The sequence below is a fragment of the Drosophila sechellia genome, chromosome 2L, assembly GCF_004382195.2.
Source record: "Drosophila sechellia strain sech25 chromosome 2L, ASM438219v1, whole genome shotgun sequence".
Lineage (NCBI taxonomy): Eukaryota > Metazoa > Arthropoda > Insecta > Diptera > Drosophilidae > Drosophila > Drosophila sechellia.
In genome coordinates, this window is record NC_045949.1 from 3,073,750 (window position 1) to 3,100,687 (window position 26,938).

General features: G+C 41.5%; 3 protein-coding genes across 4 annotated transcripts in view; all 3 read right to left on the reverse strand.

The window, feature by feature from the left end:
- LOC6613202 (filamin A-interacting protein 1-like) overlaps nucleotides 1–11,098 on the reverse strand; it is a 70,805-nt gene extending 59,707 nt beyond the window's left edge. Inside the window, exon 1 of the mRNA XM_032727481.1 lies at nucleotides 10,633–11,098. Coding sequence (XP_032583372.1) covers nucleotides 10,633–10,641 — 9 coding nt within the window. The 5' untranslated portion in view covers nucleotides 10,642–11,098. The remainder of the gene's footprint in view (nucleotides 1–10,632) is intronic.
- Nucleotides 11,099–11,381: 283 nt separating this feature from the next.
- Nucleotides 11,382–12,026, reverse strand: LOC6613208 (NADH dehydrogenase [ubiquinone] 1 subunit C2). The gene is made up of 3 exons (XM_002037652.2): nucleotides 11,811–12,026; nucleotides 11,588–11,731; nucleotides 11,382–11,532 (listed from the first exon to the last, which is right to left on the reverse strand). Exons 1-3 carry the CDS (start codon nucleotides 11,965–11,967, stop codon nucleotides 11,483–11,485), a joined length of 351 nt encoding a protein of 116 aa, XP_002037688.1. The 5' UTR covers nucleotides 11,968–12,026; the 3' UTR covers nucleotides 11,382–11,482.
- A 1,187-nt stretch (nucleotides 12,027–13,213) lies between these two features.
- Nucleotides 13,214–26,797, reverse strand: LOC6613210 (protein mothers against dpp). 2 transcript variants are annotated; one of them, XM_032713927.1, is made up of 4 exons: nucleotides 26,708–26,797; nucleotides 15,966–16,438; nucleotides 15,206–15,896; nucleotides 13,214–14,983 (listed from the first exon to the last, which is right to left on the reverse strand). In XM_032713927.1, the coding sequence occupies exons 2-4, from the start codon at nucleotides 16,233–16,235 to the stop codon at nucleotides 14,577–14,579; spliced, it is 1,368 nt and encodes a 455-aa protein (XP_032569818.1). In that variant the 5' UTR covers nucleotides 16,236–16,438; nucleotides 26,708–26,797; the 3' UTR covers nucleotides 13,214–14,576. The 2 variants fall into 2 exon arrangements, with proteins under 2 accessions (XP_032569818.1, XP_032569817.1); XM_032713926.1 differs by lacking the exon at nucleotides 26,708–26,797 and adding an exon at nucleotides 19,533–19,825.
- Between the last annotated feature and the right edge of the window lie 141 nt (nucleotides 26,798–26,938).

A 26,938-nucleotide genomic window follows, 5' to 3' on the forward strand; every position in this document is an offset into this window, starting at 1 on the left:
AATTGCAACCGTGTGAGCTGGAAACCAAGCCAGCAACACATCAATCAAGGTCGGAACTCCGTGTAATAGAAATAGCACTTGGTGGCAATCTTTCGTTATTATGGTAAGCACACATCCTTGATTGCCGGTCAATATACTTAATGGTTTCTATAATTGAAGTGTGAAAGTGAAAGGGTTTTCACTGGTTTCTTATAATTATGTAACCCCTTTAAAATTATCATTAACATTCATTTAATAAATTTTAGAAATATTCCCTTTGTACTTTAATTGCTGCCAAATTCAGTTCTCTATTATACCAATACCCATTAAAATGTCAATATTACTTAATCTCTTTTATGGTATTGGAATCTCCCATTTCACATAATTAAACATAGAATGCAGCAAAAAATGTGAAATTTTCCGTGCAATTGCTAATGGCATTTTCCGAGAGAAAATTGTTGACAATAATGAAGCTGATGAACATTTGCGGTTGTGTTCATTGTCATTGTTGCTGCGTTAGTTATTCTACCATCGGTTGGGGTGCATTTGGGCCAGTCTGGAACTGTTTGCGTCATTGTTCAGTTTTAGTTTTAGTTCTCTGCGGTTGCCTGAAATTGTCGTAATGCATTTACGGACATCGCACACACATGTGGCCCAAGTGCGGTTTTTTAGCTGGAAATGTTGGCTGTGTACTGTAAACAAGATTTTAGCAACCCACTTGGTTTTCTCCTGTGGGTCGAACATGTGTCAGCACTCATAATTTTGTTTAAAGGACTTAGAGAAAAAGTCCTGGAAAATCATTACTAACACAAAACCCATTTTATATCAGTAACGTTCAGTTTTCTAAACTCATATTGATATTTTTGTATGTATATTTTGTGGTATGTATATCATGGCAAGAGATCTTCCAACCCTATTAAATATTCATATTTGTTTCCCTTTTGGTTGCATACCTAAAAATTAGCCCGTTCTGACAATATTAGCCCTTTCATATCTCGTTTCTCATACGCCACGTGGTCACGTTTTCGCCTAAGCTCTACGGAGCTGCACTCTGCTTTCCGCTTACGTTTTGTTATTATTTTCCCCAGTACTCGTTAGCCTTGTCTAGTGCCAAAATGAAATGACAATGTTTTCCCAGCGCACAGAACTCAAATCGTAAATCATTTTCTTTTTTTGGGGTGTTGGCAAAGGTAAACAATGTCACATAGAAGCCCGCAGTTGTCTGTCAGTAGAGAAAAAGGCAAAAAGATTAGAGATATATGGACTGCGGAGAGCGGGGCAGAGTGCGAGATATATAGCAACTCAAGTTTGTGTTGCCCCGAACTTTGACAGTTACATGCGCTGCACCATTGCAGAATGACAAACGAAGGCGAAAAAAGCCATGAGTTGCACAAAACGTATATATCTGTCATTCCAGTTTTCACTTTCGCAGAAAGTGGCAGATTTCGGTTATTGTGTGGAATTATATCTAGCTATATAGCTATTGGGGAACTATAATATGACTTAAATACAAATATTTATATACTCAAGTTTAATATAATAAATTTTAGGTAGTTCAATCAGAAAAGGGAAAATGCTAGAATTTATCTTTTCCACTTCGTTTCCCCTCTGAATTTCGCACTTTTCCCCAAACTTTCGGCGTTTGTGTGTGTGTCAGTTTGGTTTTTCTTTTTCGTCTCCGTTCGTGACAGCTTTTTTTTTGGGGGCGTGGCGAGGGGCGGAATGGGTTGGGCATTTGGGTCAACTATCGACTGCAATTTGAGCCTTTCAAACTGTCGCCGACACAAAACGAAGGGGGCTCAGTTGAAAAAAAAAACACAGTCAGGCAGAGTAAAAGTTGTGGAAAGTGTGACAGCAACTCATTGCAGATGGACATTTGCCGAGTCAGCTGGGATTCCCCTCAAGTGCTCTGGAAATTTGATTTCAATTTCCATATGATTTTGATTTGGCCAGCGAACGGGGGCAAGCTGGCTGAAATTTATGCAAATGAGAAATAGTTTTTCTCTCGCAAAACGAAAAAGGCTTCTCCTTGGCTTCTTGATATTTTATGAATTATTTCCCTGTGATTGCGAGTTAAATCATTTGAAAACCATCTTATCGTACAAGACATGAATCAAACGGAATTCGCAATTTTTAAACTGAGCTTGCTTTAACTTTACCAAAGTCTGTGATAATGCCTTAAATTGTTTGCCAAAAATTAACTACCAAAAACTTTTTGCATCATTTCGAACAACAAGTATCTTACTAGAAAGCTGGAGAAATTGCAAAAATAGTTTTTAATTCTTTTGCTGCTTCATCGATGTTTTTGCGTTGTTTTAGTAACTTTGTAATTTGCACTTGACTGCAGTGAAAATGGTAAATTCTACTAGACAAAAAATATTGATGCTTTTTTCTCTTTGCTCTCTCAGTTTGCCGCATTGCAAATTCAGCTCACATAGTTTTCACTTTGAACTTTTGGTTGAAAAAACTTTCCCAGCAATGCAATTGCATCTGGCGATGGGGGAAAATAAATATGCAGCTCGACTTTTGACCTATGCTGTAGTCCGCAGATCAACCCCTCAAGTTTGTGGCTTAAGATAATGCCCGGGTTTCTGGACAGAAATAATTGCATTAAAATTCTGAAAGTTCGGTATAATCTAGTTAATAAACCATTCCAGTGATCTAACATATGCCAAAGCGCATAAATAAGATTTTCATGCACAAAAGATAGCATACGTTTCCCTCAATTTTATATTGTTTTTCCGAGCATTTTATGTAGCCCTTGGCAGCTGCTTTGCATAGTTCTGTGAAGGTCGCCAGGATATCTGTCTGTGTCTGAGTGCAGGATGCAGGATGTTCGCTGGCCTTGGTGCACACACATTTTAGACTCAGGCCAGCAGTCAAACGCTTTGTAAGCCTTTCATCTTTCTACCTAGCTTTGGTTTGCATTTTGTCCTTCCCCCATTATCCTTCCTTTCCCCACACCCTTCACCGATCCTTTTCAATTATGCTCGAATGAAGCGAAGGGACAGCAGAAGAAAAGGGACACAAGGACGAAGGTCGTGCGACGCTCTCAAAAGTATGCTACATATTTAATGACTGGCTTAAAGTCTTTGAGAATATCAGCTTTCTACGCAAGGCAAACAAGTCGTAATCATTAAACGAAATGTAGAACGTAACAAAATAATACGATTTAGTCAGTTTAGAATGTCAGGGGAAAATGTATTAAATGAAATTAAAATTTAAATAAAATATGAATTCTATGAAGTACTTCCCCTTCTATTACTGTTCCAAGGACATTCAAATTAAGCATTCATTTGCGGTGATATCACCGGCTTTAACGCTCTGAACTCCGCGCAGAGTTGACTAACCTCGAACTGTGCTACATTTTTTTTGCACCTCCATCATACACACATTTTGTGGTGTAATTTGCACGCTGAGTCTATTAAATGCACTGCAACCGAGTTGTGTCAGCACCTCAGGTGTACAGAGCTTTCACTCACACTCGTATACGATTCATAAACATTTGTTGTGGCGCCCAACGTGGGGCATGAAATGCGACGTGTTACACAAGTGGGAAGAAGAAGGTGCAAGTCATTAAGTAAGCTTGTTTTTGTTCTGATTTTGCTCGTTGTTTTCAGGGAAGAGGCCATAAAAGCTTCGTGCGCCACGCACACATGCACACATAATTATAATGGGCATTAAAACGGACGCCTGTGGCCTAACCCTTAGTTTGTCTTGGGCCCAGCAGGCCCCTTAACCCTCACACTGTCCAACTTGGCTACCTCTGAGTGCTTTATGGCGCAACTGGTAGAATTATTCACCGAGCATAATATTTAACTCGGAATTCCCTGCTAAACGCACAAAATGTCTGCCCAAGACAATCCCGGCTCCGAAAATTCATTTTCTTGTCACTTACAAGGTATTTAAAGCAATGAAGTTAGCTGATACCCTGAATGCAAGTTAAGAAAGAGGTACAAATATTAATTACCCACTGATTTCGGTTTTAATATTACTTATTGTATGGGGAAAAGTTAAAGGGATACATTTATATTCTTTTTCCTTTCATAAGATTGAATTCTATGACTTAATGTCGAGGTAAAGGGTAAATATTTTCGAATTTAAGCTCCTTATTTTCAAATTGTATACAAAATCTTATATAATTAAGACTAAGTACGGACATGAAAATAATCCTTTCATTCAGGACGAAAGGCCCCAAACTTTCCGTACATTTAAGCCGAACGTAGAGTTTTCGTTTATTTGAGGGAAAACGCTGTTCGTAACCTCGGCAAAGGAAAATGAACGCCGCACAGCGACCGCATTTATGTGCTTGTATTTTGTTAGCGACTGCGGTGACTTGGAGGCGCTTTTCCTCCATTTTTCCCCGCCCGACTTTTCCCGGCCGGGTATTTCCGTAATTTTAGACGCTTTCGTCTTTTATTTGCGCCTTTTGCTCGTTCATATTTTATGCTGGCATCGCGTGTTTGGTTCTCGCAGTGGCTTCTAGTAGTGCTGTTGTTACTATTGTGGGTTCGCCCCACTCTCCGCTTTCAACGCTTGTTGCTATTATTGTAGTTATATACATGGGAGTTAAATTGGGTTAGTAAGTTCTGTTTCCATTGTTTTCCCTTCGGTGCTCCGTTGTTTTTCCCCATTTCTCGGTCTTTCCACTTGCGAGGGAACCAAAAAAATAGGAAAACAATTGCCTTTCAGCAAGTGCAAATTTCAGCTAGGGATTTCCATTCTGAGCATTATGATTTATGGATGTTTTCCTAGCGGAAGCTTTCAATTTGCATGAATTGGCAAGAGGGAAAGGATTTGAGAGGATACTCTGGAAAATTAAAAACATGCTTTTAATAATCAGCGAATAATAACGATTTTTTGGTCATCAATACATCATTACTGACTTAATTTCAAATACTCCTCATTGCACACCCGGCTATTCAATCGAGTTGTCAGATCATGCCACAAGTTAATTGGTTTATATCCTCGTAGTCCGCGCTCCCAATTCCACGGCAAGTGGTGAAATTATTTACCCACATGGCCAGGACCCGGGTTCCACGTCATCCTTCTTCGCCAAGCTGATTTGAAACAAATTAACCGCACATGGCAGGAACCGCAGGAATGGAGAGCTACAGACACCCGGGGGATTTGGGTGCACGGCATGGTTAGTTGGCAATTTCCCAGTGCAGGCAGCAAATCGAAATGCGATTCACCTATCCGTGTATATCCGTATCTGGAAATGTGTGACCCAAAGACACGCCTCATATCTAGCAGCTTAGTAGCCCGATGCAGCACAAGTACACAGCGGAAAAACTCATTTAAATACTATCACTTATTTGATTATCATAGTATATCCTAGCAAGCTCTAAAAAGGAAATACTTTATTTACAAGCTAAGATTTCTCTCAGTGCATTCGGGCTCTGAACACTTACTGCCTTGGCCCGATGACAGGCGCTTAATTTTCAATTACAGACACATAAAGTGCGAGAAGCGGACTAAATCGCACAACCACCCAATCCGGAGACACCGCACCACCCGGCTATAATGCCATCATGTGGTCAGGTGCACCACCCACATATATCCGCCTATATCCACACACACACACACACATCTGAACAAATGCGGATAGTTACACGCTTTTTACACCTTTCAGCACATTCGTTTTTATTTAATTTGTCTCACGGCGATTTCTGTGCTGCAAAAAGTGATGGTAATTTGATTTGGCAAGACTAATATTAAAAACGGTAATGAACGCATTAGGTTAGCTCTTAAAATTCCCATTAAAATACACATTTAATGCACTTTACTCAGTCTTTAAAGACAACCTGATTCGTTTATGAACCCACTTCTCTCTAACCCGGTTTCACCCGCACCTTTCGCCGTGCCGGAAATTTCCAGCACCACACCTCCATTTTCCATAAAAATTCAATTATTATCGTCGCCTTTCATGTTCAGCGGGCACTGTTAAAAAAAAATACAACCAAAAAGCACTGAAATGACAACTTTTTTATCATTCCACACTCATGCGAGTCCACAAAGACGGTTTTCTATCCACATGCTACGGTTTACCTAGCCGTCTGTTTTCATTTCACTTTATTGAATATTTTTTGATTGGATTTCACCCGGTTTATGCTGATTGCGCTTTTAGTACACCTGGAACTACAATTAATTCAAATTGCTGCCATAAAATGTGTGTGCGTGTTAATATTTAATTAAGACCAAACTTATTTGCCCATTTGAAACGATTTCAGCGCCATATTTATATAATTAAATCGACGAATAAATTTGCATGGCACACAAATTTATTGTGGACATGAGTATCTTCAATCTACTTTTATCCAATTGCCATTTCTCAAGCTGTCCAAAGAAATTTGCCAAGACCCAAGTCAAGCAAACAAAACACAGAAGTTGGCAGCAAATTCCCGCCACTCTGCACAAAAAACAAACAAGGCAAGAAATTGTAAAATTCTAAATGGGGAGACAAAAACTCCATAAATTTGTGGAGCCCGTAGTGCTGCGAAAGTGGAAAACATTTAAGCACTCTGAATGACCATAAGTTGCCCTATAAAATGCTTAAAATTAAACAATAAAGTAATCTGAAACTGATAACTGATATCAGAAACTAATGTACTTTATTGTAAAATATTTTAATATATTTTTTTATTATTAAATATTAGTAATATTTGCTTATATCACTTTGAGAAGTAATTGTTTCTTACTTAATAAATAATAAATGCCCCAGGAAATCAAACTTGATTCCAAATCCCTGCAGGTCTTGTCCACTTAGCTGGAGTATCCATTCAGCTCAGTGAACCTATTCACTCTGGCTACATTTTCCCAATGCTAATATACCATTTGTCAGGACATTTAATGGTCTTCGGGTCGGAAGGACACGACTTGCTGTCTGGGGTCAGCCCCAATGTTGTTCCTAGGGTTTTTATCTGCGCCACCCTTTATTTATGCACCCGGTTGCAATTCAGCCACTTCAACCGCACCAAGTCCTGTTTTTTGTGGCACTTAATTAAATTAGTGGTGTAGGGGCAGCAAAAAGCTCAGGGTGCAAAATGCCGCATTAGACAATTGGCTGGCATCCTAGAAGAGGCTACAACATTTATCACATGTCTGTGCATTTTTTTCTGTATTTATACAAACATCCATCTATCAAATTGCAATCAAGTCACCTAGAAACCCCGCGCTGAATGATTGAATGAAAATTTGTCAGGGGCAGCTGCCGCGAGTGGGGCCCAAATGCAAACACTATTAATTTCGGCACAACAATGGATGAATGAAGGATGTGTGTACACCTCCCCTTTCTCAAGAACTTAACGTCGTCCTCCTCCTTTTATCGACTAAGCCACACATGTGCGGCTTTTTCGCCCAAATTTTGGCAAGGCAACTTTAAGCTCGTTTGACATTTTGACAGCGGTTACACTTGGATTTTAAATATGTTCTTTAAAATATGCAAAGGTAATAATGTTCCATATCGTATTAATATAATAGGAAACCCCAATTAAACTTGTAATAAAGGATTTGAGTGATTTAGGTAGTCTTCTCTCTCTACGAGAAATTCCTGAATATTTTTGTTAGTGTAGCAGTAGCATCCAGCGGATGAGAACCTGCAACGACGTCAGTGGCTGTATCCACGTCTATGGCTCCGTCTATGGTGTAGTTTTGTGAGCATTGTCGTGTCGTGGCCATGAATTTTTAATGAAATTAGCTTAGGAATCTTACAACATTTTGCCGCGTTTCTGGCGACCCACGTGTTTGTCCTGGAAAATTCCGTACGGTGCAAGAGGGCGGGGGAGGGGGAAGGAGGTGCAACCACGCTGCATGCGACGCCCACAAATATGCAAGGATAATGACGCTGGAGAGCTTCCAAGCGAAGGATAAGACACATTTCAGTGCAGTTAATTCACTCAATTTCTATGCAGAATTTACTGCATGAAAAGACGCTTAATTAGGCTGCAGTTGGTTGGATATGTTTTATCTTACGATAACTTTTCCAATTTGGTGGGAAATAGGCTATTAAAGTTACATATGTATAAATAAATGGAATAGCTTTCTGGCAATAGTTTAGGTTTTCATATTGCGAAAGAGAAGAATATCGTTTTAAATACGTTTGTTGGTTGGCATTAATTAATGGACGCATTTCCCCCGCTGCGAACTTTATTAATTAACAATTTCCAAATCATACAGCAGAGCAAACAAAACCGAAACCGATGATGTTGCGAATTAGCGTAGATTATATCGACATGGGGTTCACCTGTTTGTTTAATGCGAATACATACCAATGCAAATTCCAACAGATGCATTTCAATGTGTGGGCGGAAAGGAAAAGCGGTAGCCATACATTTTCATACTGCAAACGCAGTCATAAATAAATGGAAAATTGCGATTCGCAATGGATGCCAGAAGCCCTTTTTGGTGGCATGCAACGCATTTCGCGTTGAGTCAATACACAAATGCCACCGCCGCCAGCATAAATCATAAATGGCAAGCCAATAGTGGATCAGCTAGTGGGAATAGTACACATAAATAAAGGGGTTCTATGGAAACGTAGAGGAGTGAATAAGCTCTTCGTTTGGAAACAGATGCTACAAACTGGAAAAACGATGCCATTGCAAGAGTATACATTTATGGTTAATACTATTCCCATAGCGAATTTTACTTAGCTGTAGTATTTCGCACACCTTTAAGGTCTAGTTCGAAGTGCAGAACATGAATCTCAATAGTTTTCAATTTATGTAACTAAATGTATATCCGAAGCTTTTCTCGAAATAATCACCCTTATTCTTTCATGAGCGAATTTTCATGCTGTTTTTCTTCATCTTTTCCGCATAAGTGGGTGGTAGCAACAAACATGTACGTCTACAAGAAAAATGGCTTCAACTTATTGTTAGTTTCGGCCCGTTATCCTTGCACTTGCAGGCAGGTCCTGCGGTTGCGCCTGCTGCTGTTGACACGGAAAAAAGTGTATGTAGGAGGCGCCCCCCTGTCGACAATTGTATGAGAGGAATATAATAGTGCTACAGGCTGCACATAATGATATAGGGGCCATGGCAAGACGACAGAATGGATGAAAAGTGGGGGAAAAGTGGGCGGCAAGAACTCGGATGATTATGAGGCTGTCGCGGAAAAAGGCAAGGCAAAAAAGTAAAACCCCAGTCATTGAAGGATATAGTACATATATTTTGGATGTACCCTGTAGACATTACGATAGGGCGTTTTGATTGGATTAAAAGTAAAATTCCCTAAAGAAAATATACTGAAATCAATTTTAAAGCTATAACTTTCGATTCAGTGCGGAAAATAAGACTTTTATTACACATATCAGTGATATTTATATATTTTGCGGTTTTTGAGGATTTTATATCCCTGCCTGAGCATCGTATTTACCCATCTGAGAAAACCACTCAAGGACACTCGGTCCTAAGCACATAATAATAGTAGTACCTCTGGTTAACTCAGTGCCTCGAGAATCTCCATTGTAAAGTCTGAACTTGACTTGGGGACATTTGGCCGCATTTGGCGTGCAAATCAAAATTTCATAGCCAGCCAAAGGGAGGAAAATGGAAAGAGCTGAATGGTTGAGTAAAAGTGGAAAACTTTAAGATAGAGGAAAGTAATTTCATGTTGAGCGACAAGTGGCAAGGTAATTTATCAAGAGCAAAACAAACCTGTCACGAGCGAAAGTTCTTCAGGCAGACACGCGACAGTGGTTGGATGGGCACACCACCCACAACCACCCACAGCCACCCATAACCACCCACTCCAGATTCCCACACGTGGTGGGTGATAAAAAATGTATTGCCAAATTGGCTCGAACTGCACATATCGAGCCAAGAACCTCGAGAATAATGTGCCTCATTTCGGCCACGAAAAAAGTAGCTGGCCAGTAAGAAATGGCTTTACTCCTTCGACGTTCTGCGGACAGAGCTTTAATCCCTTGATTGGGATTGAGGGCTCCTTTTCTTTTCATGCCCTACGTCGTAATAGCGTGCAGATTGGGCCATAAGCAAAATTTTCCGCTTTTCCGGGCGGAGTGGGTGGCAAGTGCTTGAGAAACTCGCTCATTAGCCTGATGAAGGGGATAGTAAAGTGTTTAAAGACGCAGAGATGTCGCCAGCTAGAAAACTGTGAGAGCTGTTATGTAAGATGCGGCATTTATAAGAGAAATTGTCTAACTAATACATACTTTATTCAATAGAACAAGACTAACGCTACTATCTTATTAAAATTCTAGAATGAAGTTAAGTGCAGTTATCATTTCAAACTTTACTACCCTGTTTGCTCTGTTATTCGAGCGCTTACGATTCTATGTTCTATGTTTCTTTTACGACGGCCCCCGAAACTCCGCCCCACTCCCCCGCACGGGGAGCACCTTTTGGCATAACTGTTTTTATGGCTACACAACAATGCGATGCCCGTTCAATTTTACACATCATAAAGTAACGGTTGCTGGGGAATCGATTCGCCGCAATCCAGGGAAATCAATGCGAATCCGCACTGAACATGCATAATTTATACAAACGAATCCACCCACCAGAACCAGCCGCACACAAGCAATGAAATAAAAACCAAATTGACCGTGGGAGAGGAAAGAGGAAAGCCCAGCATCTGTTCATAAATAAATAAGTTGGTAATAAAATTAAGAGCTGGGCCTTTTCTTACCTTCGCCATAATCGTTGTTTGCTGATAAGAAAATTTGCAGGTAAAATGAGCCGACGGCTTTCGCCAAACTTTCAGTTGCTTAACCTTTTACTGGGTCAAAAAAAAAAAAACAATCTTATAATGCCAATTAATTAGCAATAATTCGTTTCGCTGTGTTTGACTATTAGTATTGGCATTTATTTTTCACTGGTTACACTTTATTTAGGTTTTCGTAAATTGTAACGGTAAAACGAAGACGCACACACGCACACAAACTGGGCTTAAAAATACGTTGTTTGTTTCATGGAGATTTGTTGTGTAAACTGGTTGGGTTTCGAATTTTTTATTGATTTTTTAGCGCGTTCTTTCAGCTTCCTGGCTGCTATTCAAAAATGGTAATTTATTCGCGGACAAACTTTTTGCGCAGACACATCCTACCAAAAGTTCGATCCGTTTTTCACCGCGACAAAAGAGCGTTTGTTAGCCAAAGCCTCTTTCTGGAGGTGGCACTTGGGCCGATGGAGCAATCGATAACTGCTGGGTATCGCGCACCGATTTCAGGTACAAAAGTGCGCTAATCTCTAGCTGAGACTGAAACCAAAACATAGCTTAACAAATTTATTTCAAAACTAAATAGCTGCGAAAAAAATAAGCCCTGGGTACATTTCATCAATTTAAACCATAATATTATACCAATATTCTATAAATCCTGCTCTTAACAAATTCCATAATATGCATGCATTCCTTTCCATTGAAAAAAACATAGAATGCCCAATCCATTTGCTCCATTTTCGTGTTCATATGTTTTACAATTAAAGCTGTTTTATTAACTACTTCCATCGTTCGCTTGACAACAAAGATTTAGAACCACTTAGCGCACTGGCACCCAACTCTCCAGCACTTGGCCATAGGTCTTGCGTTCTAGAAGGGACAAAAAGGATCAGTATTGGCTAGAATACATCCATGGAGCACTCACCCTTCACCGGGAAATCGTCGGGATGCAGTTCGATGTAGTGCCGGAGGACGGCGTCCCTTTTGGCCAGGTACTCGTTCCTCTTCTGATCGAAGTAAGCTCCTGCGCCGACACCCACAGCTCCGAAGGCGATGTGCTTCTGGATGCCTGCAACACAATGCGATTTAGTTAGTTATAGGCGACAAAAACAATCGTTACGTCACATGGAAGCGGGGCGAAAACTCACCGGAAAACACGGGCCTACGGAAGCCCCAGTTGACGAAAATGGCCGCGCCCACGCCGGCCACTCCGCAGGCCAGCGGATTCCATATCGGCGAGAGGAAAGAAGGCTCGTGGGTGCCCTTGTTCGTCAAAAGTTCCAGCGGATCGTTCACGGCACTCATGTTGATAGTATGAAAAACAATAGAGGTGGGCAACTGACACAACTGGCGATGGCACAGGCAGAACTCTCAGTTATCGATAGCGTGCGAACTGAACTAGTTCCGTAGCGATTATTTAAAAAGTGAGTTGTAAATAATTTGAATAATATAAATAAACATGGGCTTATCTCCTGAATTATTTGGTCCCTTTTTTATTGGAAACTCCCGCACCAAAATCAGAATAAATATTCAAAAACTAACCATAAACCACATATTTGCATATTTAAAATGGCTACAAACGTGACAACTGTTATATAAAAAAGCTCTGCTGGGTTGGATATAAGGCCGTAGGCTGGCATCGCATCCACCGAATTCGAAGTGAATCATCTTGGAAATGCGGATACTGTCGCTAGTTCTGTTTTACGCGGTACTCACCGCAAGTCCGCATGGATTTCCGGGCATTTCCGCAGAGAAAGAGCTCCCAGGATTCGAAGAGATCGGACACACGGACTCTTCTACTTCGAAAAGGAAAGAGAAATAAACTTTGTGGTGGCCAGATCATCTTGCCGCAGTAAGGGAGCACAACTGGCCGAATTCGAGGATGACAAGGAGTTCCAGGCGGTTATGGCAAAGGCGGCCAGCGGGTCCAGCTACTGGATTGGCATCGCCGAGAACAAAAACGGTACCTTCGTATCCCAGACCACCGGGAAACCAGCTCGCTTCCTAAATTGGGAAAATGGCCAGCCCAAAAAACTTAAAACTGGTGCTTGCGTTTACACAAATTCTAGCAAGGGAATAGCGACGAATTATTGTAAAGAAAAAATGAACTTTATTTGCAAGGTTTAGTTACCTTCATAAAAGGAAGAATTGTAAGTTACAATTCTAAAAGTATGTATATGTATATAACTTGTTTTAAACGCAATCTGTTGGGTAATAGGTAATTAGCCATATATTTATTATTTAAATGATCGAAATACGTGCCCGCGGTTTTATGGTAAAGCTCTGCTGCAGCTGCAGGATGACCTGAAGTTGTTAAAGAAGTATACCGGATTCGAGAAGTTCGGATACGGACTCTTCTACATCGAACAGGCCAGGAGGGTGGACTGGGCCAATGCCGTTGCAGCTTGCCACAAGAAGGGGCGCAACTGGCCGAGTTCGAGGATGACGAGGAGTTCAAGGCGGTTATGGAAAAATCTGCCAGCGGGTCCAGCTATTGGCTCGGCATCATCGAGGACCAGATTTGTCCAGATGAAAAATATCTAGGCAAGGGTTTTATGTTTTTAATTTTATTTGAATTCACTTTTTTATTATTACATTAGTACGTTTAACATAAAGAGGCATGCAAGGCGTATTTAAGGCAATTTATAGCATTCAAAAACTAGTAAACTTCAAGGCAACTATTTCTGTTTCTTGTTCGTTCGGTAATCAGTATCGCTGCTTGGATATTAAGGCATTATTAAATTTTTTGTTTTTCTCCACACTTTGCACAACATCAAAGGCCCACTTGGAATATCGCACAGGCACAAATATTACAATATTATTAGTTTTTTTAAGTAAGGCCCAAGTTTTGCCCAAGCCTCTAATTTACAGCTATTTTTACATTCCGTAGTTTGTATATCTTATTTAAATCCGAGCGTAAAAAGTAATAAAAGAACTCATAAGTCAAAACAGGTTTTATTTAAGAAGTAAGCATTTCGTTTGTGTTTTTTATTATCGTCTACTTATTTTTCTGCGCACAAAAAGTGTAATTCAAAACAAAATCAGAGAAAATCATAAGCTTACGATAACTAGAGTAAAATTATACATGTATATTTATATAAAAAGGCATTTTTCTCGTGGTCTAAACAATATTAGTTTTACTTAAGATAACAAAAGATCATTTTCTGGAAAAACGTATTGATTCAGTAGCATTTTCCCAATCTTAAATTTCGCTGGTATCTTTTCTTGTTTGATGTTTTCGATTTGTTTGCAACTTAAAATTAGTTAAACCATATATTTAAATCAACTATATTGAACATTGAATTCGTTGATCCAAGGCGAACCGCAAATGAGAAAAATAAAACATAAGCTAGGGCTTCTTCAAAATCATTTTAAGAAATGTATTGCAATAAGTGTTTTCATATCCCTATGTAAGTTTCTTGTTCCTTATGTAATTAAAGTTGGTAGGATTAATTCAATGTGTTTTTATATTTAAAGCAGTTTTGCAATGACACATAATTAGCACTTGAAATAGACTCGAACAAGAACTGTTTGCCAATGGGCATAGATCATTAATATTATAGCATGTAGATCATTGTAAATAGTTATACCATTTTGTAATTGGTTTCTTAGCTCGCTGTCCATTTTCATTACTCTGTTTTAGCATTAGGAATGACATTCGCATAGAAAATCATACGATAAACTATAAAATATGGGCAAAGGGCGGGTATTGGAGTAGCTGGCGTACATCTATATAAATCTGCAGCTGAGTGGCATGGATCCTCCATCCTCAGGCACAGACCTATGCTCTCTCCATTGTCCTGTGTTCTCTACGTCTTTTCACACTTAGCTTTCACTCACACGCACTCATTTAGCTACCGGTTTTGTGTTCCTTCTCTTCCGTCTCCATTGAGGACTCGAGCCTCATCTTAAGCTTAGGATACCGAACTAATTGCATTATGCGGAGAGCCCATTTGGGTGAGCACCTTGTCCAGCCACTGGAGCGGCCCGTGCAGATGTATTTCGATCCAACATGGCGTCGAGGTCACGTCCTGGCGATGGTACTCCGCACCCCAGCCCTTCACGAACGACATCCGGATGGTGCACATCTTTGTCAGCTCGTAAACGGCCTCGAATCCATTGTTCACCGACTGCGACAGCAGCTGAGCAAATTCCTGATTGTTGAAGATCTTCAGCGAGCAGCCCGGCGGTATTTTGCACACGGTGCTCGGATGGAATCCGTGGTGGTAGTTGCAGTTGCGCGACTGCACGAAAATGGCGGAGTCGGACAGGCATTCGGCGTAGACCTCGCCGGTCACATAGTATAAATGAACGCCCTTGCCTGCGGAGGAAGAAAAATATTTTGATAGTTAAAGACTGGTAGTTAGTTTCCTCAAGTTCATAGCTTTCTGCTCCTCTAATGCCTATTTTTATAACTGATAAGCACAAGTCACTTTCTAATTTAAGATTACCAAAGTGTAATCTTAGTTATTAACTACTTAAAGATAGTTGCTGATGGGAAATCTCTGTGAGTAAGTTAATTTAAGTGCTCAAATCGACCCACCTATATGACGGCGTGTGTTCTCGATGGTGCTGTTCCTGTTCACATTGCTCAGCTGGCCGAGGCAGCAGCGGTCCGAGTTGTTGGAAGGATTCGTGAAGCCGTCGACGATCACGGAGTTGTTGTTGCAGTGGAACACCTCGCCCACGCGGCAGTTCAGCTCGTAGTAGGCTATCGACGCCCAGAAGGCGGGCTCCGAGTAACTGACCTGGGCGACATCGCCCATCTGAGCATCCAACAGTTGGCCACCGTCGTTCGGATTGTTGGAGTTGCCGTCCTCCGAGGGACTGTAGGCGGGCGGCGGTGTTCCCGCCAAGCTGTCGTACGGCGAATTGGGATTGGAGTTGACGGAACTCGGACTGCCCACCGATGTGTTGCTGGTGCTCAAGCTGTGCGAGTTGAATCCACTGTTCGAATAGCTCACATTGTGCGGCATACTGGGCTCGGCCACATGGTTGAACTGCAGCATCGAGTGTCCGGGCGCGAATTCCGAGTGGCGAGGAACGAGAACTGGCGGGAGCACCGGACTCTCCACGCGCTTATAGTGGTACGGATTGATGCACACCTCCTTCTGCTTGGCGCTAAACGGATACTGGCACAGCTCGAGCGGCTTCAGTTCGTGGTGCGACTGCAGGTCGGGCCAGCGCCACACGCGGCAGTAGATCACATGCGGCAGACCCTTGCGATGGGAGACCTGATATTCGGACATAAGAGTTAATAATCATAGTTACTTAGTTACGCCACCATGTTGCGTGTGACCCACCTGTAATCGTCCGTCCAGCGAGCGTGGAATGGTGACACACTTCGAGGGCTGACCGGGACAGGAGAGCGCCCGCTCCAGCTCCTCGATGGCGCCCTTGCGCTTCTTCAGCTTCTTCACCAGACTGTCGACGGCCTTCTCCGCCCACTTCTCCTCCTCGTCGCCCTGCTTCCAGCCCAGCAGCTTCTTCACCGCCGGCGATGTGAAGGAGAATAGCGAGCCCAGTGTGGACATCGCGCTGCTGGTGTTCGATTCCACATCGTCGGTGTCCATTCTGTTGCTGCTGCCGCTGATTGCTGTCGTCAAACTGAGGTTGTTGCTGCTGCCACTGCTGCAGATGTGGTTATTGTTATTGTTGATGTGGTGGATGTTGTTGTTGTTGCTGCTGCCGCTGCTGCTGATGGTGCTGGTGGTGCTGCCGTTGATTTGGGGTGGAGTCACCCGATAACCGGTATAACTATCAGCGGGCGGATAGTCTGTGGAAAGAGCAAGTAAAAAGCAAATATAAATAATAAATACAAATAGAATTGCAGGCATTCATCATCGAGCTTAGATTGTCTCAGCAACGCCCACAACACAACGCATGCAAAATTCGAATGCACTGAGAGAAATGCTATACTAAACTTCCCATCTAATTCAATTCAGTGGTGCACATGTTTACACCCAACAAAAGGGGACCCTTTTTCTTCGAGTGTCTTTACCCGCTTGGCCAAGTGCCCAGCAGAAATCGGAGGAGGAGTGAGTATCCATGAGGCCTGGCAACGGATCGTGTTTCTGGCTAGTGAATGAAGTCGTTGGGAGGTTCCTGTCATGAACGGACTCCTCCCACTTTCAATGTTGGCGGCCAATTGCATGCAAATTGCCTGCAACATTTTCTCATTGAGAATAATGGCCATTATTGCCTCAGTTAACCAACTAGCTGATTAATCGAAACCCGATTTCGTTGGAAACTTATTTTTATCTATTAAATATGGTTATTGTTCGTATTCAATCGCAGCTGACGTCATTTGTGAAGCGATTCTATTTTAAGAAGGGTATTTTTGAGGTCTGGCAGTTCCTTGAATTCCAAATAAACCACAAAGATTGCGAACGAAAAGAGTTTTCAACGTTATTAATAGCATTAGTTTTCGAAAACAACAATTCTGCTAAAATGTATGAATAATAGGCATAGGTCTAAGGTAAATTTATGAAGCATAGATAATAGTTTAATTGTGCTGGTTTTCGGCCTGCCTTATCGATTCTTAGAAAATTGGCATTAAGAAATTGGGTAATCAACAGAAAAATAACTAAACTATGGTAATAAAAACCCACTGGCTTGATTCTATTTAGTTAGGCCCCACTGTACTGCAGTAATATCCGAGCCGAGTGGCGAGAACTGCATCTCATAATTAGCGCAAATGATAACCAAATGGTGTTCGACTTGTCAGCGCCACAATTGTGGGCATTCCCCCCTGTTTTCTACGTCCCCCCGACCTTTCCCCCCCAAAGACAACAATTCCATTTGAATTATGACATTTCAATGTTAACAGCATTTCTGAGGAACTTCTCCCCGTTGGCCAAGTGGCTCCGCTCCAGTTGGCTGTCTTAGCCTCAATCTCGTAGTTTTACTCAAGGTGTCAAAAAATGTTTGATTAAATTTAAAAGTGACAAAACCTAATTGAATGAAAATTTGTAGTAGCAATTAATTTGTGCAAGCTGGAGCAAAAATCGGTGAGCCACACAAGGCGAGCTCGCTCGGTTGAACCACCCATTTTTGTGGCAAGCAAACGGGCTGGTAAATCCAATTTCAAAAGCAATTAAATGCCGGCGATAAATCAACAAGTGCAGCACTTGGACAACAAGAAAACACCTCTCGATTGGACCGACAGACCAAATGGCGCATATTTCTGGCCAAATTAGCCGTTGCGTGAATTAATTTCGATTTTCGCGCTCAACGCAGGCCTGAAACATTGGGGCGTTGCCATTTTTTTTCTCGCAGCATTGACAATTTTATGTTGTCGCCCATGGAAGGGGGCGTGGTCAACGGGGACCAGTGGATCGGGGGAGCTACTTTTCTAATTGGCCAAAGTCAACCAGAGCCTCCGGTGGTAGATATATTGGTCTAAGAAAGCTCTAACTTTATCACTACCCTACACAAATATATTGAATGTTGCATATAATGATATTCACACATAATATTGATTACCAACCCTAGCTTAAAGACCTCTTCCAAAAGATTAGGATTAGGAACAAACAATCAGTACCTTATCGAAAAAAGTTCTCTTTCCTTATAACTAATCCCTAAATTAAACATAAAGTCGAGTTCCAGGCTGGCGAACAATCAGTTCACATGGTCTCTCCTCTTCAGTAGCTCAGGATACAAACGGAGTGACACTTGGGGGACAAACTTATGGAAGGGGTTACTGAAGATAGAGAACTCTACGTACTCTAGGTATTTGCCCAGCTGACTGGTGTCGTGTGTTTTTTAGGTGGCAATGGTGCTCTTGTGGAATTCGATTGATTTGAATGGGGCAGGCATACAAATTTCGATAATGCCCCCGGCTTGTTTGTGCAAAGCTTGATTGCAGGTGGGGTTCTCCTCGATCAGTCGATTTTCAAGGGGGAAACTACACCATTAATTCGCAGGAATTGCATAAAAACTTTATTTACACGAGCATAACATATATATTTATGATGTTTATTCGGGGATTTGCAAAGTGGCTTTCTTTGGGTGCTTAAACGATTTTCTTGTTTTGTGCATGCATCTTGAGTTGAACGATGCTAAATATAAATATAATAAGTCCTTTATGATCCATTGTCATATGGGACATTCCCCATATCAATTAAAGATCAATAATCGTAATTCGCAATTTCATATTACCCGAGCTGAGATCACGTACCCAACTCCCTTTGCCTTCCTTTTTGCCCCGCCCAAAGTGGCCCAGTCTTCTTTTTGCTTCCAAGAAAACCACACTCGAAGGAAAGTTCTTCATTGCTTTAGAGCAAATCCAATAGATGGTTGATTTAAAGTGAATTAACTTTCAGTCTTATATTTGAGTAACTAAATTGAAGAATTGCATATCAAATGGTTTATATTCTTCTGGTTTGTGCTTTTCAGTGCATCACTAGTCAGGGATCATAACTCAACTGGAGGAGCGAGGATATCGAGGCACTTTTATGGCAGGCACGCATTCGCGCATGCGTATCATACCATTCCAATCGATAATCAATCATAAATGCGGCAGTGACAATAAGGCGTAAATCATGGGAGCCAGGTAGAAATCAAGGTGGATGGATGGCAAGTACACAAGTACAGAAGCACTTCCGCTGCCATTGAAAGCGGGCAAAAAGCGTGGTGAAGGGGTACTACCACTAGTGCCACAACAATAATAAAACAACAACAAGGAAAAGAGAACAGACAGAGAAAATAGGGACTTGGACCCATGTTTAAAAATAAACAAACAATGCACACACAAAAAACTCAGAGATAAAGACCAAACCAAACAGGCCAAAGTTTCGATTTGATGTGAGGAGAAAAACTCAAAAATCTAGCAACTCGAGGCAAACGAGAACTACGAACTAAGAACCTACACATGATGATGTTGAGATTGCAGATATTATTTTATTTATTTTTATTGCACGCACACACGGGCGCGCAAATCGAATTCAGCATCAAAGCTGAAAAAAATGTTATTTTATTCGTATGCAAATCGCAAACGCGACCCTCCACGACGATCGGGGCATCCAATCGAGTCTCTTCAGCAGTTACATTTCCGATGCGCGTCTTTTATTCAATCGTTATCACCGTAATAACTTAAATTATTTAAGCCGTTTGCCGTATTATTTCTTTTTTTCGCCGCAAATTACGCAAAGTGGAAATGGCAGCGAGCGCGAATCAGAAGTCAACTGCACGACACGACCGATCGACAACGAATGCCGAACGGGTTGCCCACCAAACTGAGTGCGCCGAGTGTTGACTGACTGACTGACTGACGGACTGACGGACTGACGAACTGACTGACTGACTGAGTGAGTGACGAACTGAACGCAGCCCAAACTGCATTCGTATGGCGTATCTGTGTGAGTTCGCCAGGGATGCGAAGCAGCAGGTCCACCCTAAAGTATCTAAAGGTAACGCAATCTTTAGGTAATAACTTTTTGGATATATTACTCAGCTTAGGACTGGAAATTTACTTGTTAAATTCCATTTTCCTAATATTTCTCCATTTAGTAATGTACTTATTGTAGCCCTAACTCGTTATATTACAAGTATTATAATAAAATCTCATTTTTACCTTTCTAGTGTATGGGTCCCTAGTGAATCTCCACTTTATCACCAGCTAGTCCGCAGCCCTGATTTCTGAAGTGACGTATAGTATTCGTATCCCTGTGCTCGTAATTGGTTTCAGTGTGTGTTTGGGGCCGCCAAGTGCACACCACTACTACGCAGGCACCGAAAGTTTTGTTTTAAACAAATCAAATACCCTATCTGCAGTTGGGGCGCCTGCACGTGAGCGCGAACGTGTTTGTGTGCAGCAGATTACACGGCGAGAAAAATATGCAAAATTAGCATTTCGAGAAACAATTTTACTTAAAGCACTAACATTTAAGATTTTAGCACTCTTTCACTTTACTCTTTTCTGAGTAAAAGACATTGCTGTGTACTATTTTAAGATGCACACTAATTTGTTTGCAGTGCATGGCCTTTGGTGGTGGTGGAGGTGGCGTCAACCCACAGCCACAATCAAACTGTAAACACCCCACCGCAACCACAAAAAAAAAAAATGAAGGGAAGGGACTTTCAGGGGAGGAGTTTAAGAGAAGGCGGCGTCAACGAATTTTTTCGTGCGTGGGACCGGCGAGTAATTGAACCTAAAATTCGATGGAGCCCTCCTGCGGCAGAGTGTTTTCGGTACGAAAATAAACGGCAACAAAACGAAATGCACTGCCAACTATTTAATGGGGAAATCAGGAGGGATATTGAAATTTTCCTAAGACTAGCAACGAAACTTTAGATGTAGCTCAGGTATTTTCGTTACAAAGTCAAGCAAACCTATTTTCTTGGCCCGGACTGTAGGTGTGCTTAGAATGCGAGCATGTTTATATGCGATCGCTCCTCCCTCCGTTTTTATTGCGTGTTTAACACTACTAAACGCGAACTTATTGCCAACATGGGTAGCATTACACAGTCGCAGTAAAATCGAAATAGTAATGAAGCGCGCTCCCCTCGAAAGCAGAAGTGAAAACCACGAAAAATAACAAAATAATTATGTAGTCCCTTTGGAACAATAAAAATTTATGCACGCAAATTGCACAAAAGCGGAAAACTCAAAACACACACGTGCCGAAGTGCAAACGTCAAGGGGCAAAAATGCGCAGGCACGGCAGAAAATCCTTTTTTAAGTAAATTAACTCAATTCTAATTGCAAATAATTGCCGCGATAATTGCAGGGGGCCACGCAGAGGCTTTGTCATCTGAGTAATTGAGCTGTCAACACGGGGACACCACCGCTTTTCCGCAAAAAAAAAAATTTAAAAAATTGCGAGCCGGTGGTGTGTGGTCTACACTACTTTCAAATAAATAGCTTTCGTTTTCACCTTGATTAAAAAAATAATTTTTATGCACATTTATGACTAGTATACAAGTTGAATAGTAACGAAACGCGACATGAGCGTATGCGTACATATAATACAAACTAATCATAGTTTGAAGTAGGATATACTACTATGAATATCAAACTGCAGTTCTCTTTAATAAATGATAAATGATGACACCTCTGTTCTTCTGCTCCATCCTAACATCAAATAGAATGGCAGGTCTTCTAATAGAAGTGGACAAATTTCGATGCCAATTAAAGCTCGCTAAACATGTGACAAAAGTCAACTGCCAGTAGCTGAAGTCTTCAGTTTTGTTGTGATGTTTGCTCCTATGCCCTAGTGTTTGTTGCACTGTTACTCTGTTGCATTGTTGCATCGTTGTGTTGTTGTGCAGTTGTTGTCGTCTCACCGTCACTGCCGACGCCTAAACATGCAACAATTGTTGCGTGTTCAACTGCCAATCAATGCCAATGACTGCCGGACCACAGCAGCAGTGGCAGGAATCAGGAGCCACACTTGCGTCCAAAATGATGGGTATCATTTAGTCGAAGTATGGTGTAAAACAAACTAAACTACTTCAACTAAACATAACTTGCTGAATTTATACTGAGTGCCTCAACATAAATGAATGTGCGACAGAAACTAGTAGCACATATGTAATGCACTAACAACTTTTATTAAAGGCCTCTCGTCACTATTCTGCTGAGCTCGTCTGTGGTGGGGAAAAGGTCCTAAAGTGCAACGTGCAGCAGAGCAACTGCAGCAGCAGCAAGTTCGTCATCGTCATCGGCATCCACGATTCGTTCGGCTCGCTTAAATAGCCATAAATATGTGGAGTATGCGCCACAGTTTCCGAGATGGCTCCACCCGCCCCTCGTCCCCCTGTCCCACCTTCCCCTCCTACCCCCCAAGCCACCACCGACTCTTAACCCTTCCGCCTGTCCTGCGGGTTAAACGTGCTGCTTCAGTGTGGCGCCTAATGCGTGCGCCAAAACAAAACGTAAAAGAATTCTTAGAAAAGCGTCGCCGCGCGACCAAGCGGCATCTGAACATGGGGCAACAAAAAAAAAACAGGGAGTTTGGGGCGGAGAAGTCCACAATCGAGTGGATTAAATGGCACAAACATGGCTAATTACATGTATTTAACACGCACGGGGCAGTCTGTACTTCAATGTTGCCAATGCGACACAAACAATGACAAGCACCACAATTATGGTCAAAGCTGGACGGCGATCCACTGAAAACGAGGGCCAAGAGACCCGAAGCTGGTGGGGATTCAGCAGCAGGAAGGTATCAGCAAGTTGGTCAAACCTTGCCAAATCCCTTAACTCTGCACTTTATCTAATAGTGAAATCCTTAAGTTAGAGTATCCAACTAGTGGCAAGACAACTTTGCCGCCACTTAGCCAGCCTTTGATGGATATCTACACCATTAAAATAGGAGCGGCTGCGAATGGTGGTTCTGCCCATCGCCAGTCAGCCAACTCCGCGTTGTCAATGCACAAATTTATTAGATTTTAAACGCAATAATTATTAGCATTATATGGGCAATGAAGCGCCGATGGAGCACTGCGCCGGAATATCGAATCAGTCTTAGCCAGTTCACGGTGTGTGGCTAAGACGACGGGCATTTGGTATGCAAGCTGGCCAACAGCGATCGCCAGTAGCTGCCAAACTGTAAACTCTAGTTACGGGCTAATTTCATTCAAGACGAGCTCACTTTGCGTGGGTGTTGGCTCCACCGCCTGTTGCATGACTTCGCCGCCTTGCCAGCCCCTTTAGGCCCCCTACCCCACACCCCCCACCCAAACCATAACTATTCCCATGACAGTTCGGAGACAGAGATTTATGCGCTGCAATTTCCCACTTTATTGCAGTTTAAAGTTGCGTTTTTATAAGTTTTGGCGCAGTTTGTCTCTTTTAGCTGCCATTTGCTTCAATTTCGCGCCCTCAATGTGGCACTTTTACGGGCTACGAGCGAGTCAGGCGGGGAATATATATTTTTAAGGGTTATTACAATGTTATTTATTAATATGAGTATTACTGGTTTATAGAAGGACTCATAAAAGCACCTACATATGTAATTTGAAAGAGTTTTGGGTTTACATTTGTAGTAAGTGCTCGAAAAGCTACTTTTCCATAAGTTTATTTATTTTACAGAAAAGAGTATACAACACTTCGGCTCTGCGCTAAAGGCAGCCACTTTTGATCTTTGATTTAAAAGCCAATGCTGCGAGTTTCTGAAGCCAAAACCAAAGCCAGCAAGCCGTTGATAGGAATCTGCTTTGGAGTACTTCTTAATAAAGTTGTTGCCTGGATTATGACAATCAAAGCGAAAATCCTATTGCGACGGGGTCTAAAAATAAGTTCAAATTCGTGTTGACAATTTTTAGGTTGCTTTTTCTGTCGTTGGGCTTTGCCGAGTTTTGTTTGCCGTTTTATTACCATTGCGCGAACGGATTATCGCGACAAGAAGATCAAAAGCAGGAGGACCAAACAGACGGATGGAGGGGCAAGCACATTTATGTGGATATCAAAAAATAACAAGAGGGGCCGCCCACTGACGCTGGTTGAGCAAAATAGGAATACAAGACCGAAAAGCGTAAATCACGCTTTCGATAGATCTAAAATTAGTTTCCGGCGATAAGCCAAAGCCAGATTATTGCAGTAAGTTTGGTGTATAAAAGCATATATGACAAACTATCAAAAAACAAGTGTGAAATTATTAATAAAGTTTTAGAGAATTCAGCATTATCAGTGATATCGAAGAAACTGAGTTATTGTGTAGTAATAACTATTAAATTATACCCTACAGTTGTTTGCCATAAATAATGTAATGACTTGATCACATTTGATTTAGGTTTTTATTAATTTCGCCGAATTACTGACATGAAAATTTGCATGTTGCTTGTTGCACAAACTGCGCATAAATCCAATTAATAACATAATTATTTGGCAAGCAAAACGCAGCCAGCATTCGAAGCCAATTTCAAGAGGCCGCCGTTGAGTTAGCGACTGCATTTGCCACTTTTTGTGGTGCGTAGGCCGAGCTGAGCCACATAAACCAGCAAATCACCAGTTACTTGGACCAACCAACCAACCAACCCCAACCAACCAGCGTCGTATGCAAATTGCCCATATGCATTTTGGGTTTATTTTTCCCACTGTTGGTTTATGCCTAAATTGAAATATTGACTTTGCGCACTTAATTTTCGGCCTGGCAAATTTGCATTGCCAATCAAAGAGAGGGACGATAAGTTGAAGGTAAATTTCTAGCTAAACAATATGCAACAATCATTAGAAAAGCATTTTAAGCATAAGGCAAAACCAACTGTCCTGCGCGGACGCCAGAAACTTTGGATCGGGGGCGTTACTTCAGACCAACCATAAGTCTTATTGAGAACTTCTTGCGGCGTTTCGCCAAATGATTTGTGGTCTTGCCCTGGGAATTAACACAACAACTAAATTGGGATTGAAAAACCCCACAGCAGATAGCGAATGCAAGTCACAAATCAGATTAGCTGGAATTTTTAAAGTGATTCAGCGTGCAGAAAAAGATTTGAGGTGCTACCAAGTAATCTAAAGCTGGTCAAATCTAACATTAGTCCTAATCTCTTCCTATAATATTATGCCTCTTAAGGTTCTGAATCTATTTCAGATATATGTAATAATAATGCATCTTAAGCCAGTGCTCACTGTCTTAAATCACCGAAGCAAACCGCAGAAATGGAATATAGTAAAACCCAAGAGAACCCAGATCGGAACCACTACAGAAATCAAACCCACCCACCCACATGTCGAGCGGTTCGCCAAGTGGAATTGAGTGCACACATTGCAAATATTCTCGTCTTGTGTCGCGATTCGCTTCAGTTGCATTCGACAAAGGAACCACTTTGGCTCCAAGTGCAGTGATGTGCGCTTGGCTTGCCGCCCACAAATTGGATAGCTCAAGGTATCTATGATATTTTAACAATGTTTTAAATATTCAAATACTTCCTTTACATTTTATTGTATGAATCTGTTCGTTTATCTGCGATAATCTAGTTTTATTTCCAATTAAAGCCGAAATATGCAGTTTTTAGCTGTAAAATCTGGAGCGAACTGCTGTTGCAGTAGCTATTTCGACAGCAACTGCAATTCAATTTCCAATGCACACGGTTCCCGCTTATTTTCCTCCCCCGCTGATAACAAATAAAAGCGCATCTAACGCGGCGTAGCATAGATAAGCACACTAAGTGCATACAAAATTAAATAAATAAATAATAAAAAGTTTTCCTATTTAATGACCATCTACCCAAACTAAATACTTTTGAGATAACTCATACAAATGAAGATATAAATACCAAAATTTTAAATTTTGGTTCACCCCTTTTGCTTCCAATTGGAGCTGGGCATCACTGGCCGCAACGTTTCTGATAAGATTCGAGCGCCGCCGCGCTGCTTATTATTTACCGTTTGAAAGCCAGAGGGTGGAGAGCGCACTTATCAATATTAAGCCCAAAAGCTGAGTCATAAAGGTGAGAAGAGAGAGCAAAGTTCCCTTTCTAATTCGATTATTCACCGAAATGTGCAGCGCTTTTCGTTTGGTTTTTGTTTTGGTACACTTGAAATGCATAATAATATTTAGAAATTCCGCACCTGTGCAGGCGGCAGCGACGCCGACCGAGGCAGCGGCAGAGGCTCAAGTGGAATTGGAAGGGAAATGTTCAGACAAGAATTTCAAGTATTTTCAAAACATAATAAAAATTTAATTTTATTGTGTGTATTTATAAGTGATGCTACTTTTTCTTCGATTTTTATTTTTTTTCTTCTTGTTTTTGGTTGAATTAATGGCGCGCACGCACTTATACATACACAACGCGCACACATCCGCACACACATATTGCAGCATATTCTTATAGGAAGAAATCAACGGTGATCGTCCCTGCAAAGAAAAACAACTACAAAGCCAATTCTGTTTTTGCCCCCAACCCAACAACAATAATAGCAACAACAACAACAAGAATAACAACAAATGTGTGGCGGTCGCAGCTATTGATGAAGAAGAAGCAGCATCACAGCACAAATACAGGCAAACATTTTTTCTTCTCTTTCACACAAACGTAATTGCACTTAAAAACCGAATATTCTGTGGGGAAAATCGCTGAAAACGGCCTGGTAGCTACTCACGCGTGGATTTAGGCACTAACTGCTCGTTTATTTTGACATTTTGTTTGGTTTTTCGACACGCAAATGTGCGTAAATTGTTTTTCAAAATTGTTTATCACGAAATGCAACACACACAACACTCATTGAAAACAGTGTGACCATGACTGCCGAAATATACTAACATCCATACGGTATACCATAGGTAGAGATGTACCTTTCTGACTATCGCCTTAAACAATCGTTTATAATTTG

Bases quoted from the DNA above. Each gene is read 5' to 3' on its own strand.
- LOC6613208 (XM_002037652.2), bottom strand. From the start codon at position 11,967: ATGAGTGCCGTGAACGATCCGCTGGAACTTTTGACGAACAAGGGCACC. The intron at 11,732-11,810 runs GTGAGTTTTCGC...ATTGTGTTGCAG, and splicing joins CCGTAGGCCCGTGTTTTCCG to GCATCCAGAAGCACATCGCC. The intron at 11,533-11,587 runs GTGAGTGCTCCA...TGTCCCTTCTAG, and splicing joins CGACGATTTCCCGGTGAAGG to AACGCAAGACCTATGGCCAA.
- LOC6613210 (XM_032713926.1), bottom strand. The intron at 15,897-15,965 runs GTGGGTCACACG...TCCGAATATCAG, and splicing joins CGCTGGACGGACGATTACAG to GTCTCCCATCGCAAGGGTCT. The intron at 14,984-15,205 runs GTGGGTCGATTT...CTTCCTCCGCAG, and splicing joins GAACACACGCCGTCATATAG to GCAAGGGCGTTCATTTATAC.